Here is a 19,563-nt window from a genome sequence, read left to right as displayed (position 1 = left end):
CAACTTCAGTATAGCAGTGTAACTCAGAGAGTCTGATAAAATTTATAAAGTTAGTACAGGTGTAAAAGTGGTTTAAAGTGCTAGATATATTTTTTGTGTTTATCTTAACACTCTTGTAAAATTAGGTATATTATACGCGTTAGACCTTTGCAAAAGACATGTTGTCTTATCAGCTCAATCATAGAGAAAGTATGCAGCACCACATTGCTCTAGGACTCTGTTGTCATGATTTCTTTCTAATGGAAAGGAATGACTAAAAAACAGCTGGGTGGTGATTCTTCATATTTATAAGTGTCATGGAGTCTCATATCTTTTCATTTTGTCACAGGACCCAGTGATACTTTTTGCTACCTCCTTTTGTTCTTTTGTCAAATCATCCTACCTTATGTTTAAAATATCACCATTTAAAAAAATCAAAAAACTCTCTCCCAGTTCTCATATCAGTGCTCTTTCAAAGGGGAGAGGGAATGAAGGTTTTTGGAACATCAGAAGGGAAGAGACTCTTGTAAGAGATAAAAGGGAGATTAATTGATTCATTCCTACTATGATTGGACCAAGGATTGAGGAGAAGGTGTATCACAACACATGACTAAACTGGTCAGGGTCACTCCAAGTGAATTTGGGCTGACTAAATAAAGACACAGATATAGAAAGTACCTTTTTGGGTTCAGTGACCACTCCTCAGCCACATCTCCCACAAGTGAGGGTGGGCGGAGAGGGGGAGGGGGGCAAGGCAAGCAAGAAAGAGAGGGAACATGCCTCGAACCTGGGTTTCATTGGGGAGAAGCCATTCAAATGAGGCAAGGAGTCAGGTTTCAGAAGGTTGAGTCTAGCTTCATGATGTCTTTCTGTCAGCAGATTGACTGACATCTTGGAAGGTCATGCCCATCTCATGTGCTGTGTGGGGATCATAGGAAGAACAAGTGAAAAGGACACATATGTCGCCAGCCTAAACAGAGAGAGAGAGGCAATGTCAGACCAGTCCACTTATGTGTTCAGTGCTCATAGTACACACTCACATAGCCCATGGCTGGCTCACCACAAAAGTGGAAAGAGGAAGGTATGATAGGAAATGAGAAATAGAGATTAGAGATCATATCATGTAGAATCTTGTAAGGATTTTGGCTTTTATTGAGGATATGGGGAACTATCAGAGTTTTTGAGCAGTAGAATGTAATGTTCTAATCATGCCTTGAAAGTGTCACTGGCATTATTTTGTATAAAGAATGGACCCCTGGAAAGGAAGTACAAGGAAGGCAGCAAAGTGACCATTTAGAAAGCATTTGAAACAGTTCAGATGGTAGACTACTCTCTTTGTGGTGGTTTGGGCTAGGTGTTGCTGGTAAGAATAGGTTGATTTTTGATATTGAATATAGAACCAGTAAAATTTGCTGATAGACTGGTTGTAGAATCAGGAAGGAAAAAGTCAGTGATGACCCCTAAGGTTTTTGAGCAGAAATTCGTTGTATCCAGGAATGTCAGGGTAGGAAATTAGATGAGCAGTTTGAGATATATGTTGGACTCCAAATGAGATGTTAAATGAGCAGTTGGAACTATAGGACAGGATTTGGGGAAAGGTCCAGGATAATAGATACTAGGGACCAGAGGCTGTAAAAATGGTTACAGATGCAAGTGGGGTGATAGAAGGGAAAGTTCTTTTCTTTTTCCTTTTTTAAATATATTTTTTAGTTGTAGACATAGTACCTTTATTTTATTTATTTATTTTTATGTGATACTGAGGCTCAAACCTAGTACCTTACACATGCTAGCCAAGTGCTCTACCACTGAGAGCTACAACTCCAGCATTCTCTTCTGATTACTTACTTACTTTTTTTTTTGGGGGGGGGTACTGGGGATTGAACTTGGGGGCACTTAACCACTGAACCACGTCCCCAGACCTTTTTTATATTTTATTTTGAGATATGATCTCACTGAGTTGCTTAGAGCTCACTAAGTTGCTGAGGCTGGCTTTGGATTCACGGTCCTCCTGTCTCAGCCTCTGGAGCTACTGGGATTACAGGCGTGCACCACCATGCCTGGATAAATTTTTGTTTTTATTTTTTCACAGCCACTTTGTGCTATTTAGATACAGGTATCGAGTTGAATTTATATAAGAAGGAAGTTTTTCCAGTTGGAAGTATAACGGAGATGAAAAAAAGTAATTATGGATTTAAGCAAGTGAATAAATATAATAAAATATGTAGCAAAGTGAGCACAGCAGAGTTGGGAATAGGAAGAAGGAAGTATAGCCTGATAAGGTCAATAAATTGTTAAGTGCGCTCTCGCTCGCTCTCTCTCTCTCTCTCTCTCTCTCTCTCTCTCTCTCTCTCTCTCTCTCTCACACACACACACACACACACACACACACACACACGTTTGTTTTAATACCTTTATTTATTTATTTTTATGTGATGCTGAGGATCAAACTCAGGACCTTGCACATGCTAGGCGAGCACTCTACCACTGAGCCACAACCCCAGCCCCAAGTACTTTATGTTAGTCTTCATTGCAACCCTGTGAAATAAGTGCTATTATTTTACCCATTTGATAGGTGGTGAAACAGAGCAACAGAGAGATCAAATAATTTGTTCAAGATTACATAGCTATTAAAGTGGAGAAAATAAGATTTCTATTAAATGAAGAAACTGAGATTCAACCTTTGCCATGACTTTAGAGCTTGAGCTAGTAACTGCCTGCCAGGCTTATTGGAGGAAAGGAAGTCAAAGATCCACTAGGCCAGGGAAGTGATCTTCATGAAAATGACAAGGGAGTTGTGGGGAGGGTGGCCCAGAACTTTGTAGATGCTGGGGTGGGGTGGGGTGGGAGCCTTAATGGGTAAAATCTGTTAGCATGTGTTTCAGAGAACAGGGAAGGTTAATGTTGTGGAAATGGCTGTGAGGTGAAAGGAGGAACATATGTCTTACCTAACCCCTGGCAGAGAAAATAACCACCCTGGGGGAGAGCCAGATTTTTAGCTAAAGGAAGGGAAGAATATTTGCAAAAGAAATTGAGGGTATAGGTAGAAGATTGGAAATGGGGTCAGATTAGGGGAACAGTAGAATTATATAGGATTAAAAGTTCTGGAATCTTGGGCTTCTTGTAGTGACTGACATAAATCAATGATGTTGTAGAGCTTGATGAGATTAATAGGGATGGTCTCCAGGGCAGAATCGTGGCTGTGTTGGCAGGAAGGAAGAAAGTGTGTGTGGGTTTTACCAAAGGCAATTTGGTTTCTATCCATGGCTATGTCAAGGCAGAAAAAGTATATTGTTAGTTGCAACATCTTCAATAAGTTGAATGCCTAGAGATTCTTCAGGTTGTTCTCTTTGAAACACACTGGTATAATGTGAGTGAATGAGAAAATTAGCAAATTTTATTATTTTGAGAAAGATGGCTTAACAATTTGCATAATGTTATTACCTAAATAGTTTGAATGTCTTTGTAACTTCTTAAAGATTTCACACACATCTTCTTTGATATGATTTCTTAGTTATTTACAATCAAAATGTTTAATTGATAGTTTTAAACTCCAATTACAGATAATTTGAAAACTAATTTCATAAGTTCTTTAAACATTTATGTTATATAACTTCTCAGAATTCTCAGGGCTTTCCATTTCACTTAAGGTCAAATTCAAAAATCATACAATGGTATCTAAAACCTTTGATGTTATTTCTTCTCCATAATCTAACCTGCACTCAAAATGACTTCTTCATTGTTGTTGTTTTGCTGTACTGCAATTGAACCCAGTGGCTCTCTACTACTGAGCTGTATCCTGAGCCCTTTTTATTTTATTTTGAGACAGGTCATGCTAAGTTGTCCAGGCTGCCCTTGAACATGCAATCCTTCTATCTCAGTTTTTTTTAATATTTATTTTTTAGTTGTAGTTGGACACAATACCTTTATTTTAATTATTTATTTTTATGTGGTGCTGAGGATTAAACTGGTGCCTCACATGTGCCAGGTGAGCACTATACTGCTGAGCCACAACCCCAGCCCCGGTTTTTTTTTTTTTAAAGCAATATCAGTTTAATCTGATCACATTATTTTCTCATTCTTTAATTTGGCATCTGCCAAGTACTACTTCTTCCTTTTTTAAATATTCTTTAGTTGTCAATGGGTCTTTATTTCATTTATTTATATATGGTGCTGAGAATTGAACCCAGTGCCTCACACATGTTAGGCAAGCGCTCTACCACTGAGCCAAACCCAAGCCCCCCAACTACTTCTTGTATAGATTTTACTTTCTTGAAGTAGTAACTAATCTTGAAGTTACTACTAAAATAGTTACTACTAACTTAGTTACTACTAAACTAGAAGTTTCCTGTTTGCAGTTCTGTGAGTATGCTGACCTGACTCCCTCTCAGGGCTGTTGTTCTCTTCTGTCTTCTGGGACTATTTTTACCTCAGATTCTTCCCTCACTTTCTTCAGCATTTTTCTCAAATGTTCCCTTATCAAGGGACCTTCCCTGTCCTACATAAATATTAATGTGTCTCCTCAACATTCCCTCTTACCTACTATATTTTCATTTCATTCATTGCCATTGCCATTTGACAAATATATGAATTAATTTATTACATGTGTTGTTTATTTCCCCCTACTATAAAGTTCAGGCTCCTTGAGAGTAGATATTATGTGGTGTTTTTGTTTGTTGGTTTGGTTTGGTTTGGTATTTGGGATTTAACCCAGGTGCACTTAGCTACTGAACTACATCCCCAGCCCTTTTTATTTTAAGGCAGGGCCTTGCTGAGTTGCTGCGGCTGGCTTCGAACTTGCAATCCTGCTGCCTCAGCCTTCCAAGTTGCTGGGATTATGGACTTGCACCACCACAATCAGTTGAGATTATGTTTTTTTTTTTCATTGGTAGATCCTCAGAAAAAGAAAAGTATCCAACTCTAAATGAATATTATTGGTTGAATTAATGAATTAGGCCATTTAAGGCAGTTAGTCTTAAAGGTTAAAAGACTTCTTTAACTTTACATTCTTAGAATGAGAACTTAGGACATCCTGATTTTTTAAAAAATCCTGTTTCTTTCTTTTTTAAATATCTTTATTTTATTTTTATGTGGTGTTGAGGATCGAACCCAGCACCTCGCACATGCCAGGCGAGCACGCTACCGCTTGAGCCACATCCTCAGCCCAGGACATCCTGATTTTTACTAATCTATTGCTCTTGAGTGCAATATGTAGCCTCTCAAAACAGTGTTTATGATTGGATGGGTACTTGTTTTAAATATAATTTGATTTATTTGTGCATCATAGAATATTAACCTGTGTTATTTTCATCTACTAATGTAGATGCCAGAAGAAGAAGCTTTCTGTGTATTTGTTAAATTAATGCAAGATTATAGACTTCGTGAACTTTTTAAACCAAGTATGGCAGAATTGGGCCTTTGTATGTACCAGTTTGAATGCATGATACAGGTAAAAGTACAATTTTATGTTTGTTATCATCTCTGAGTGACATCTTTACAAATTTAATGTTAAAAGCATTAAAACAATTGAAAAAAATCAGTGCTTTTAATTGATAGGTAAATTACAGTTTGAAACTAGATAGCAGAGGTATTCTACCACTGAGCTATAGCCCTAACCCTTTTTACTTGTTATTTTGAGATATAGGGTATTGTGGTTTGCCCAGGTTTACCTCAAACTTATAATCTTCCTGTCTCAACCTCCCAATTAGATGGGATTACAGGTGTGCATCACTATGCCTGGCTTCCAGTTTTTTGGAAATAGAGTTGACAAAAAAGCAACTATGTACCCACCAACAAGCTTAAATGAATACAAACATTGCATCACATGGATACTCAATAGTATCTGAGATAGGATGGGTATTTGGTTTAAATTAATTTGGCTATAATTTAGTTTTATTATTAATAAGTCAGATGTTATAGATATCCCCAAAGTTTCAACTCTGCATCCTTTCCCCCTTCATCCCTTCTCATATAGTATCTATCATTCTGAATGTGTCAATTTCTACATCTCAGCTTTTCTTTAAAAAAAAAACAGCACATCCCATTTTTATTGATAAACAATGTTAGGATACATTTTGACATGATCATAAAAACATTGAATATAAATTGTTGTAATTCAGTCCCCAGCATTTTCTCCCCTTCCCTCTATTCCCATCTCTCTACTCTATTGGTCTTTCTGCAATTATATTTTTTAAATTAATATATTATACATATATTTGATATTGGGATTCACTGTGATATATTCATATATGTGTGTGTGTGTGTGTGTGTGTGTGTATGTATGAAAATTTGTCCAAATTCAGACTACTGTTCTTCCCCTATCCTGTTCCTTCTTCTTTCCCCTCAAAGACCTTCCTCTACTCTACAAATTTTTCCTCTTTTTAAATTTTTTTATTTTTATCTTTTAAAGAGAGGAGAGAGGAGAGAGGAGAGAGGAGAGAGGAGAGAGAGAGAGAGAGAGAGAGAGAGAGAGAGAGAGAGAGAGAGAGAATTTTTTAAATTTATTTTTCAGTTTTCAGTGGACACAATACCTTTTTATTTTATTTTTATATGGTGCTGAGGATCGAACCCAGCGTCCCGTGCATGCCAGGAGAGCGCATTACTGCTTGAGCCACATCCCCAGCCCTTTTTCCTTTCTTTTGATGAAATTATCTCTCCTTCCCCCCCCCCTTTCTCTCCCTTCCCTTCACTGCCCTATTTTGGATATCAGAGAAAACATTCAACCTTTGACTTTTTGGATTGGCTTAATTAACTTGATAGTCTCCAGATCCATCCATTTACCAGCAAATGTCATAATTTCATTCCTTTATTTTAATCAGTTGTATATGACAGCAGAATGCTCTTCAATTAATTTTACACAAATGGAGCACAATTTTTCACGTCTTTGGTTGTACACAAAATAGGGTCACACCATTTGTGCAATCATACATGTACCTAGGATAACGATGACTGTCTCATTCCACAGTCTTCCCATGCCCCCTCCCCTCTCCTACCTCCCCTTTGGCCAATCCAAAGTTCCTCCACTCATTCTAACCCCTCTCCCCCGCATTATGGTTTAGCATCCACTTATCAGAGAAAACATTTAGCCTTTGGGTTTTGGGGATTGGCTTACTTTGCTTAGCATTATATTTTCTAATTCCATCCATTTACCTGCAAATGCCATAATTTTATTCTCTTTTATTGCTGAGTAATATTCATATATATACACCACAGTTTCTTTATCCATTCATCTTTTGAAGGGCATCTAGGTTGGTTCCACAGTTTGGCTATTGTGAATTGTGCTGCTATAAACATTGATGTGGCTGCATCACGGAGTCCTTTGGATATGGACTCAATGAGTGGGATAGCTGGGTCAAATGGTGGTTCCATTCCAAGTTTTCCAAGGAATCTCTATACTGCTTTCCAGACTGGCTGCACCAATTTGCAGTCCCACTAGCAATATATGAGTGTGTCTTTTCCCCCACATCCTCGCCAACACTTATTATTGTCTGTATTCTTGATAACTGCCATTCTGACTGGGGGGATATTAAACTTTAGAGTAGTTTTGATTTGCATTTCTGTAATTACTAGACATCTCTGCTTTTTTACATTATGCTTGACCTGATCTTTGTGTGTGGTATAGGTTAATCTTTTATATAAACTAAACCAGTATAATCTAGTATAAATACAATAATCTGACTTAAAACACTCAATTTTACTATGTTTTAATTTTACTTTGTTTTCTTCTCTTTAGGAGCATCTTCCAGAGCTCTTTGTACACTTTCAGTCTCAGAGTTTTCATACCTCAATGTATGCATCATCCTGGTTTCTGACTATCTTTCTTACAACTTTTCCATTACCAATTGCAACACGGATATTTGATATCTTTATGTCTGAGGTAAGCTAATTGGCAGACTAGCAGCAAGAGCTGAGCAAAGGAGTCATTGGGTTAATTAGAGCAGGGAAGAGAGGGGAGCAATAAAAGAGCTCATGTGTTCCTTGCTCAACTGCTTCTGTGGATAATCTAATTTAAACCATAATCAGGTGGATCCTGTTACTATCCCTATTTGTTAGATGGTAGATGAGAAAACAGAGTTAGAGAAAGGTTAAATAGCTAGTCTGTCTAAGCTGGGTGTGGTAGCACAAAACTATGATCCCAGTGACTTGGGAGGCTAAGGCAGTAGAATCACAAGTTGAAGGCCAGTCTCAGCAACTTAGTGAGGCCCTAAGCAACTTAGAGAGGCCTTATCTCAAAATAAAAAAATTAGAAAACAAAATAAAATTAGGGCTATCCCCCAATACCAAAAAAAAAAAAAAAAAAAAAAAAAAAGGTAGCTTGTCTATAGACCCACACATACATGTATAGTAACTAGGTTCAGACAGAGACAGTTAAATTGTGGAATCTACTTTCTTAATCAAACCTGTTTCTCATTTCCTAACTGATTTATTGAAAATTAGTGAAAGGTAAGATCTACCTTACAGGTAATATTGTTGTAGTGTATCTATTATCCAAACAGCTAGAAATAATTGGTATAATTTTCTTCTATTCTGTGAACATATTGCAAATTGTCTTTTAAGTGTGAGTGACACGTAATGATCCTTTGTCTTCTGTTTTCTGAACCCAAAGTTAATTGTTATTAGTTACATCTTGGGGAGATCAATTTGTATTTCCTATCAAACTACGGTTCAGCCACTGATCTGTTGTAGTTTGCATGTAAATCTCCCCTTACACCTGTTTTTGAGAGTAAAGTTTTCTGGGAATGCAGCTCTGCTCATTTATGTGTTGTCTATGTCTGCTTTTGGGCTACAGTGGCAAAGCTGAATAGTTGTGGCAGAGGCCCACCAAATGTCAAGTATTTGCTGTCTGACTCTTAACTGAAAAGGTTTGCTAGTCCCTAGTTTAGAACACTGAATATTTACTTTAGTATTATTTTGATTTAGTTTTTGTTGATGACAAAGTTAAAACAAATTTGGCTTTATTTAATTTATTTCATCAGGGTTTAGAAATAGTGTTTCGAATAGGAGTAGCACTTCTTCAAATGAATCAGGCAGAATTAATGCAACTTGACATGGAAGGAATGTTACAGGTAAGTCAGTTCATGATTTCTTGTATATCTTTAGATTTAACTATTAAACAATAATAAATGGCACTTACTGGTTCTTATGTTTTTATTTTACTATATTTTAGCACTTTCAGAAGGTCATTCCACATCAGTTTGATGGTAGTCCAGATAAACTAATCCAAGCAGCTTACCAAGTCAAATACAACTCAAAAAAAATGAAAAAGTAAGTATTTTATATTTTCTGTTTTAGTTATAAGAGTTTGTTGAAGCATATAGGATATTTAGTGAAAATAACAAAACATTCTAGTGATAATTACATTTTTCCTCCTTAGATGATAGAACTGTATGGTTTTAATTGGTGGTATTAACAGTGGTTTCAATATCAAAGTTAATGTTGGAATGTCACACTACTTTTAATAGTTGTATATAGGACCTCTTGTACTACCTTTAAACTCTTGTTATTCCTTGTATTTTGACTGGAGTTATGAGCCTGGTACATGTATATGTGTGAATGTACAGTTATTATTAATATTTACTATTATTATTTTGGTGATGGGGATTGAACCCATGGCCTTGTATGTGCTAAGTGTGTGCTATACCACTGAGCTGCACCTTAGCCTAATGTGCTATTATTTTAAAACCACTTCAGTGGTGTCGTTCCATTTATTGACATTCTTTTCCCTTCAGTTTCCCCAAAATGTCACTTAAGTCCATGAGTAGCATAGCCAGAAAGATAGATGATGAATTGAGAATTTAAAATTTTATGTGTTGTATGTTACCTTCTTTATGTGTGTGGTGTGTTTGTTGCTTTCTTTCTTTTTTTTTTAGTTGTGCATTGGCACAATATATTTATCTATTTTTGTGTGGTACTAAAGATCGAACCCAGTGCCCCACACATGTGAGGCAAGTGCTCTACCACTGAGCTACAGCCCCAGCCCAGGATGTTACTTTCTAATGAAGCTTTTTGGGTATCTATTATAAAAGTTTAAGATAAACATTCTTGGCTCATTTTGTTTTTTTGTTTTTATTAGAAATAGGGTAAGTGTATTAATTAAGAATGATAGCTTTATTTTTCCAGCTTCTAGTACTTAAATGATTTTTAACCTGAGGTCATAGTAGGCATTCTTTTTTTGTGGGAGGCGGATACTGGGGATTGAACTCAGGGACACTCAACCACTGAGCCACATCCCAGCTCTTTTTTGTATTTTATTTAGAGACAGGATCTCACTGAGTTGATTAACACCTTAGCAAAAGCTTTGAATTCTTGATCCTCCTGCATCAGCCTCCTGAGCTGCTGGGATCGTAGGCATGTGCCCTTGTGCCCCGAATATGGTATGCATTTGTGCATTCTTGACACAGTAATTTTTATGGTATAGAATGCTTTAAAATAGGGAAGGAGAAAGAGAGGTACTAGAGTCTGAATTAGAATAAGATGTATTTCATGCTTATGTAATTATGTCAAAATGGATTCTACTGTATGTATAACTAAAAGAACCAATAAAAATAATAGTAATTTCATATGCAGTTATTATCTTTTCTCTGCAACATGAAATTATATTCTGATTTACAACATACACCCTGAATGTTTCTTTTTTTTTAAGACAGAGAGAGAGAGAGAGAGAGAGAATTTTTTAATATTTATTTTTCAGTTTTCAGTGGACACAACATCTTTACTCAGCCCCTCCCTGAATGTTTCTACTCTAGAAAGTATATTAGAATATGAGTGAGAATAATATTTCTAAAATTCATTATCTCTAATTGACAAAAGCCAGCCAATTCATGAGTTTCAACTCTTTTTATTTGAAATTACCTGTGACATTTTTTAAAAATATTTTTTTAGTTGTTGATAGTCCTTTATTTTATTTATTTATATGTGGCGCTGAGAATCAAACCCAATGCCTCACACATGCCAGGCAAGTACGCTACCGCTGAGCCATAGCTCCAGTCCTACCTGTGACATTTTTAGTAACCACCATCATAACAGAGAAATAGACCAAAAGGCTACTTTGTTCTATAACAGTTAATATCTTAAGGAGTCATCTTGATTTTGCCTCTTGATAAAACTACATTTAAATCACATTAGTCAAAAAGATTATTTTACTTTAAAAATATGATAGAGAATGAAGTTTTATCTGGGTGCTGTGGTATGTACCTGTAGTTCCATCTACTCTGGAGGCTGAGGCAGGATAATTACTGGAACCCAGAAGTTCAGGCCAACCTTTGCGACATAGCAAGGTTACATCTGAAGAAAAGAAGGAAAGCTTAAGATGAGAATCTTTAGTCTTCCTGGTAACTGAATCTCTTTTTAGAATTTATCATCCATATAGTCCATTTCTAAAATTTCAGCTATCCAACTTCTGACCCTCTAGTTCTTTCACTCCCTTACTCACAAATCCCTGTTGTGCTTTATCAGTAAACACAATGGAATATTACTTGTCAATAAAAGAGAATAAAATCATGGCATCTGCAGATAAATGGATGGAGTTGGAGAAGATAATACTAAGTGAAGTTAGCCGATTCCCAAAAAACAAATGCTGAATGTTTTCTCTGATATAAGGAGGCTGACTCATAGTGGGGTAGGGACCGGGAGCATGGGAAGAATAGACTAACTCTAGATAGGGCAGAGGAGTGGGAGGGGAAGGGAAGGGGGCATGGGGTTAGAAATAATGGTGGAATGTGATGGACATCATTATCCAAAGGACATATATGAAGACACGAATTGGTGTGAATATACCTTATATACAACCAGAGATATGAAAAATTGTGCTCTATATGTGTAATATGAATTGTAATGCATTCCGCTGTCATATATTATAAAAATCAATTAAAAAAACTTGCTAAAAAAAAAGATCCCTATCTGATGTTCAGTATCCTCTTACCTGAATAAATATACCACCTTTACCCTTATTGCGGTCTATATTTAAATAGCCAAGTGTTATTGCATAGTTTGATTGCTGACAACTGTTTCCACTGCTTCTACATGCATATTTATATTGACTTTAATTTTTCCACTTACCACAGTAGTTATTTCAAACCATACCATTCTTCCCAAGTTCTCATCCCACTTCATACCTCTTAGTAAATTCCCTTACTGTTAATTCATCCACCATCATTTTCAAAATTTCTGTCATTTCCCTGATAGACTTAGCTATATTCCTTTCATCCTTTTTCAAAATACAGTTTTTTTTATTTCTTTATGATGTTGATTCAGAATACAAGGTATTGTTTATTCATTCCCATCTTTTTTCAGGCTCTTGTCCTATTAATTATTATTTCTGTCTTTTCTCTTCAACTCTTTTTCTTTCAATTTTATTTTCTTCAATCAAGAAGGTAATTTTGAGTTGTGGTTTATAAGTTAAAAAAAAAACCTTCCTCAATATAGTATTTCATTCTTCTTTTATGAAGCTTAACTGTGAGGAAAAAAAATAGTTTTTACTCATTAGCTTTAGATCATATTTCATCTGACTTTTCAATTGAGAAGCACACAGAAATATGGATTAGAATAATAAACATGCATATGCTTATCTTCTAGAATTAACAGTTGTTAATATTTTGCCATATTTACTTTTTTCTTAGATATTTCAAAGTAAATTATAGAAATCTTGAATACTTTATTTCCTAATGCTTTAGTATTGATCACTATAAAATTAAGGTATTTGTTTCTTTACCACTTAACAAGAATTCTATAATATTGCTGAATATCCAATCTAAGTTCACATTTTCCTAGTTGTGCCAAAAATGTCTTTTGCCATCTGTTATAGTACATTTAATTATTCACTCAGATCTCTTCTTCTCCTCTTGTGATTCTCTCCAGAACCTAGGGCCTCCTACATCCTAGGCAAGTATTCTACCACTGACTCACATCCTAACCTTGAAACCATTTTTAACCCTTTGTGCTTAACCGTACTCTTCCAATAAAACTATTCCTTTTGAATTTTTCCTTTTTATTCATTCTTTCAAGAAGTACCTCTTGAGCTGGGTGAGGTTGCATATACCTGTAATTCCAGCAACTTGGAAGGAGATGGGAAGATTACACATTAGAGACCAGCCCCAGCAACTCAGTGAGTCCTTGTTTCAAAAAAAAAAAAAAGGCTGGCATATAGCTGAATGGTAAAAGGTCCCTGGGGTCAATTCCCACTGCCAGGAAAAAACAAAAACAAAAACAACTTCTTGAGTACCTAGTAGTTGCTAATATTGTTCCAGTTTTCAGAAATGAAATTTTAGATTTGCTCATAAAGCTTTCATTCTGTGTGGCAAGGCAGAAATTAAAAGGAATTACATATGAGGTGGTGATAAGTTTTTGAAGAAAGACAGTCTGGTTAAAGAAATCAGAGAATGATAAGTGAGTGACATCCTTTTTTATTTTAATTTAATTTTTGCATATTTTTATTGGTGCATTATACATAATAGTAGGATTCATTGTTACATATTTATGTGCACACACCATGTAACAGTATAATTTGGTCAGTATAATTTCCCAGTATTTCTCCTTTCTATTCCTTTTTTCCTCCCCCTGGTCTCTTTCTTTGTACTGATCTTCCTTTGATTTTTTTTTTGAGGCCACTCCCCCACACCTTTATTCTCCTTTTCATTTCTAGTTTCCATATATGAGAGAAAACATAACCTTTGACTTTCTGAGGTTGGATTATTTCCCTTAACATAATGTTCTCAAGTTCCATCCATTTTCCTGCAAATGACAGAGGTTTTTTTTTTTTTATGGCTGAATAAAACTCCACTGTGTATGTGTATGTATGTATGTATGTGTATGTATATGTGTGTGTGTGTACACACACACACCAAGTTTTCTTATCCATTCATCCACTGATAGACATCTAGGCTGGTTCCATAGTTTGGCTGATGTGAATTGTGCTGCTATCAAGATGAGTATGCATGTATGACTGTAGTATGCTGACTTTAATTCTTTTGGATAAATACTGAGGTGTGGTATAGCTGGGTTATATGGTGGTTCCATTCCTAGTGTTTTGAGGAAACTTCGTACTGATTTCCATAGTGGTTGTACTAATTTACAGTGTAAAAGTGTTTCTTTTTCCTCCCCCTTCCTCTCAAGGCTTTTTCTTTTTTTTTTTTTTTTTTTTTTTTGTATTCTTAATGGCTGCCATTCTACCTGGAAGGAGTTGAAATCTTCAGTGTAGTTTTTTTTTTTTTTTAATTTTTGTTTGTTCTTTTTAGTTCTACATGACAACAGAATGTGTTTTGACATATCATACATACATGGAGTCTTCCCATTTTTGCAGCTGTACATGATGAGTTACATTGATCATGAATTCATATATGAACATAGGAAAGTTATGTCTGATTCTTTCTACTATCTTTTATATTCTTATCCCCTCTATCTTCCCTTCATTTCCCTTTGTCTAATCCAATGAACTTCTATACTTTCCCCCCTCTTATTGTATGCTAGCATCCGCATATCAGAAAAAACATTCGGCTTTTGACTTTTTGGGATTGGCTTATTTCACTTAGTATAATAGTCTCCAGTTCCATCCATTTACAGCAAATGCCATAATTTCATTCTTCTTTATGCTGAGTAATATTCCATTGTACCACATTTTCTTTATCCATTCATCTGCTCAGTGTAGTTTTTTTAAAATATTTTTTTAGTTGTCAATGGACCTTTATTTATTTATTTATGTGCAGTGCTGAGAATTGAACCCAGTGCCTCACACATGTAAGGCAAATGTTTTACCACTGAGCTGGTGTATTTTTTTTTTCAGTGTAGTTTTGATTTGCATTTCCCTAGTTGTTAGATGTGTTAAACATTTTTTATATATTTATTGGCCATTTGTTTTTCTTCTTTTGAGAAATGTCTGTTTAGTTCACTTGCCCTTTTTTTTTTTTTGTTCTTTTGGTGTTGAGTTTTTAAGTAGTTCTTTTTCTTCTTCTTTCTTCTTCTTCTTCTTCTAATGGACACAGTATCTTTATTTGTTTATTTTTATGTGATGCTGGGGATAGAACCCAGAGTCTCACACGTGAGAGGCAAGAGCTGTACCACTGAACTACAACTCCAGCCCTTGAGTTCTTTATGTATTCTAGATGCTAATCCTTTGTCAGAAGAGTAGCTAATACAGATTTTCTTCCATTCTGTAAGTTCTCTCTATACATCCTTAATTGTTTGTTGTACAGAAGCTTTTTAATTTGATGCCATTCCATTGATTAATTCTAGGTATTATTTACTGAACTTTAGGAGTCTCACTGAGAAAGTAGTTGCTTGTGCATATATGTTGGGAGTGTTACCCCTACATTTTCTTCTATGAGTTGCATAGTTTCTGGTCTAATTCCTAGATCTTTGATCCATTTAAAGCTGACTTTTTTTTTTTTTTTTTTTGGTAGTTGTACATGGACAGAATGGCTTTATTTGTTTATTTTTATGTGGTGCTGAGGATTGAACCTAGTACCTCACATGTGCTAGGCAAGTGCTCTGCCACTGAGCTACAGCCCCAACCCTTTTTTTTAAATATTTATTTTTTAGTTGTAGTTGGACACAATACCTTTATTTTACTTATTTATTTTTGTGTAGTGTTGAGGATCTAACCCACGGTCTCGAATGTGCAAGGCAAGTGCTCTACCGCTAAGCCACAACTCCAGCCCCTGATTTTTTTTTAATATTTATTTTTTAGTTGGAGTATGACACAATACATTTATTTATTTATTTTCATGTGGTGCTGAGGATTGAACCCAGTGCCTCACATGTGCTAGGCAAGCGCTTTACTATTTAGGTGCACCTCCAGCCTTCAAACTGCCTTTTATGAAGGGTCAGAGATAAGGATCTATTCTCATTTTTCTACATATGGATAACCAGTTTTCCCAGTACCATTTTTTAAAAAGGCTGTCTTTTCTCCAGTATACATTTTGGCATCTTTATCAAGGATCAGACAACTGTATCTCTATGGGGTTTTTCTTTGTGTTTTTTATTGTGTTCCATTGGTCTATGTGTCTATTTTCATTCTAGTACCATGCAGTTTTTGTTAATACAGCTCTGTATTGTAATTTGAAGTCAGGTGTTATGATGCCTCTAGCATTGTTTTTTTGTCTTAGAATTACTTTGGCTATTCTGGATCTTTTATTCTTCCAAATGATTTTTAGAACTCTTTTTTCTAGTGCTGTGAAGAATACCATTGGTATTTTGATATGGGGATTGCATTGAATCTGTATATTGCTTTTGGTGGTATGGTCAATTTAACAATACTTAATACTGCCTATCCATAAACAAGAAAAATCATTCCATCTTCTTCTGTCTCCTTCATTTTTTTAATATTTATTTTTTATTTGTAGTTGGATACAATATCTTCATTTATTTTTATGTGGTGCTGAGGATCGAACTCAGGGCCTTGCTTGTGCTATGTGAGCGCACTACCGCTGAGCCACAACTCCAGCCCCATGTCTTCTTTATTTTCTTTCTTTGATGTTCTAAAGTTTTCTTTGTAGAGGTCTTTCACTTCCTTGGGTAGATTTAGTCCTTGGGGTGTTTTTGTGTGTGAATTTTGGTTGTTTGTTTGTTTTGTGTTTTATTTTTGAAGCTATTGCGAATGAGATTGTTTTCCTACTTTTTTTTCTCAGCAAATTCATTATCCGTATATGGGAAACTATTGATTTCTGTATGTTGATTTTGTAAGTTTGCTGAATTTGTGTATTAGCTCTAAAAGTCTTCTGATGGACCTTTTTGGATCTCCTAAGTACAGGATCATGTCATCTACGAACAGTGATCATTTGACTTCTTCTTTTCCTATTTATATCCCTTTCTTCTCTTGCTTAATCTTCTGGCTGGAATTTCTAGTACTGTATTGAGTTGGAGGGGTGAGAGTGGACATCCTTGTATTTTCTAGGATTTTAAAGGGAATGCTTTTAGGTTTCCCCCATTCACTGTGACTTTGGGTTTTTTGTATGCAGCCTTTATGAAAGCTCCTTCTATTCACAATTTTTTAGTGTTTTTATCATGTAGAGGTGCTGCATTTTGTCGAAGGCTTTCTGTGCATCTATTGAGATGACTGTGTTTTTTTTTTTTTTTGTCCTTAGTTCTGTTGTAGTGGTGAATTACATTTATTGATTTGCCTATTTCCATTCTTACAACCCTGAGTAAAACCAGCTAGATCATGATGTACAGTCCCTTTAATATACTGTTGAATACAGTTTATTTAAGGATTTTTGTATCGAAGTTCATCAGTAGATTTGTCTGTAGATTTCTATCTTTGATACATCCTTATCTCGTTTTGGTAGGAAGGTAATATTAGCTTCATAGAATGAATTTGGAAGTGTTCCATCCCTATTTCCTGGAATAATTTGAGTAGCATTGACATTAGTTGTTCTTTTCCAGTCTGGCAGAATTCAGCTGAAAATACATAAGGTCCTGGGCTTTTCTTCTTTTTTATTACTTTTATTTATTATTATTATTATTTATTATTGTATTTATTACTTTTATTTATTATTTATTCTTTTTATTACTTCTTCTGTCTCATTCCTAGTTTTTCATCTGTTTAGATTTTCTGTGTCTTCTTGATTCAATTTTTCTAGGTCATATGTGTCTAGAAATGTATCTATTTCTTTTAGGTGTTCCAATTTTTTGGAGCGTAAGTTTTCAAAATAATCTCTAATGATTCTCTGGATTTCTGTGATGTCTCTAGTGATTTCTCCTTTTTCATCTCTAATTTGATTAATTTGGATCTTTTTTCCTTTTGGTTAGTTTGGCTAAATGTTTATCAATCTTCTTTGTTTTATCAAAGGACCAACTCTGCATTTCATTGATACTTAGTATTTTTTTTTATTTTCAAAGTTCATTGATTTTTGCTCTGATCTTAATTATTTCATTCTTTCTACTGGTTTTGGAATTGATTGATTCTTATTTTTCAAGGGGCTTGAAATACATCATTAGGTTGTTTATTTGTGATCTTCTGGTTATTTTTTGTAACTCCTGATTATTTTCTGTAAACCTTTGAAATTTAGTCTGAAAGCAATGTAACACCAGTAGAGGCATGATCCAAATCAACATCTTATAAAGACCACTCTGGTGGTAGTGTGCAGAAAAGACTTAAGTTATAAAACTGGCAGTGGAGAGAACAGTTATGCTAATAATTTAGACAAGCCACAATGAAGTTCTAAAAAGCAACTCTCAGTGGAGGAGGAACAAATTAACTTTACAGTGGAGAAACCTGGCAGGCAGTACCTCAGTCAGCTGATCCAGATCTGTAGAGAGTTTGTACCCTTTTAACATGACATTTACTCTGTGGTCTTCCCAAAGACCCATAACTTCAGTGTAATCATGAGGAAAAGCATGAGACACATCCCATTTGAGAAATATTCTACATATAACCTAACTCAAAACCGTGAATCTCATCAAAAAACAAGAAACTCTCAGCCGGGTGTGCTGGCACATGCCTATAATTGCCAGCAATTTGGAAGGCTGTGGCAGGCAGGTTGTAATTTTGAGACCAGCCTTGACACTTAGACCCTATTTCAAAAAATAAGAAGGGCTGGGGATATAAGGTAGAGCACCCCTGGGTCAATCCCCAGCATTGCCGCCCCATTGCCACCACTCCGCCCCCCCTGCCCCCCAAAAAAAAGGAAAGAAAAGAAAAAAGGAACTGTTACAGTCAAGACGAGCTTAAGAAAACATGAAAACTAAATTTTATGTGGTATCCTGGAACAGAAAAAGAACATTAAGCAAAATCTAGGAACGGATTTTAGTTAACAATAATATATTAATATTGGTTCATTACATGTAACAGTGTACCATGTTATAATAGGGGAAACTGGGATGAGGTACCTCTGTACTGTCTTTATAACCTTCTTGTAAATCTAAAACTGTTCTAATATTAAAGCCTGCCTCATGTACTTACTGAGACCCTCAGTAACTTTGCAAGACCGACCGACTGACCTATCTTCCTTCCTTTCTCTCTCTCTCTCTCTCTCTGTCTCTCTTTCTTTCTTTCCTTCTCTCTTTCTCTCTCTCTTTTTTTACTTCTTTCTAGATACACATGACAGTAGAGTGTATTTTGACATATTATACATGCATAGAATCAGTATAACTTGTTCTAATTAGGATCCCATTATTGTGGTTGTATGTGACATGGAATTACACTGGTTGCATATTCATGTATAAGGATAGGAAAGATATTCTTTCTACTGTCTTTTGTATTTCCATCTTTCCATCCCCCCCAATTTTCCTTCATTCTTTTTTATCTGTCTAATGAACTTCTAATCTTCTCCTCCCTTGTTGTGGCCCAGCATCCACATATCAGAGAGAACATTTAGTCTTTGGTTTTTTTGAGATTGTCTTATTTTACTTAGCATGATATTCTTCAGTTCCATCCATTTACCCACAGAGGCCATAATTTCATTCTTCTTTATAGTCAATATTCCACTGTGTATATATACACCACATTTTATTTATCCTTTCATCTGTTGTAGAGCACCTAGATTGGTTCCGTAGCTTGGCTATTGTGAATTGAGTTGCTATAAACATTGAAGTGGCTGTGTCACTGTAGTATACTGATTTTAAGTCCTTTGGGTATAAATCAAGTAATGGGATAAG

The 19,563-nt window shown here is 35.5% G+C and overlaps 1 protein-coding gene across 1 annotated transcript in view; it reads left to right on the top strand.

Moving 5' to 3' along the window:
• Evi5 (ecotropic viral integration site 5) overlaps positions 1 to 19,563 on the top strand; it is a 210,497-nt gene that overhangs the window by 74,423 nt on the left and 116,511 nt on the right. The window contains exons 6-9 of the mRNA XM_026403112.2: positions 5,300 to 5,425; positions 7,709 to 7,852; positions 8,952 to 9,041; positions 9,143 to 9,240. Coding sequence (XP_026258897.1) covers positions 5,300 to 5,425; positions 7,709 to 7,852; positions 8,952 to 9,041; positions 9,143 to 9,240 — 458 coding nt within the window. The remainder of the gene's footprint in view (positions 1 to 5,299; positions 5,426 to 7,708; positions 7,853 to 8,951; positions 9,042 to 9,142; positions 9,241 to 19,563) is intronic.

The sequence above is a fragment of the Urocitellus parryii genome, chromosome 11, assembly GCF_045843805.1.
Source record: "Urocitellus parryii isolate mUroPar1 chromosome 11, mUroPar1.hap1, whole genome shotgun sequence".
Classification (NCBI taxonomy): Eukaryota; Metazoa; Chordata; class Mammalia; order Rodentia; family Sciuridae; genus Urocitellus; species Urocitellus parryii.
Note: the sequence above shows the minus strand (reverse complement) of the source record. Positions and strands in the feature narration are given on the sequence as shown.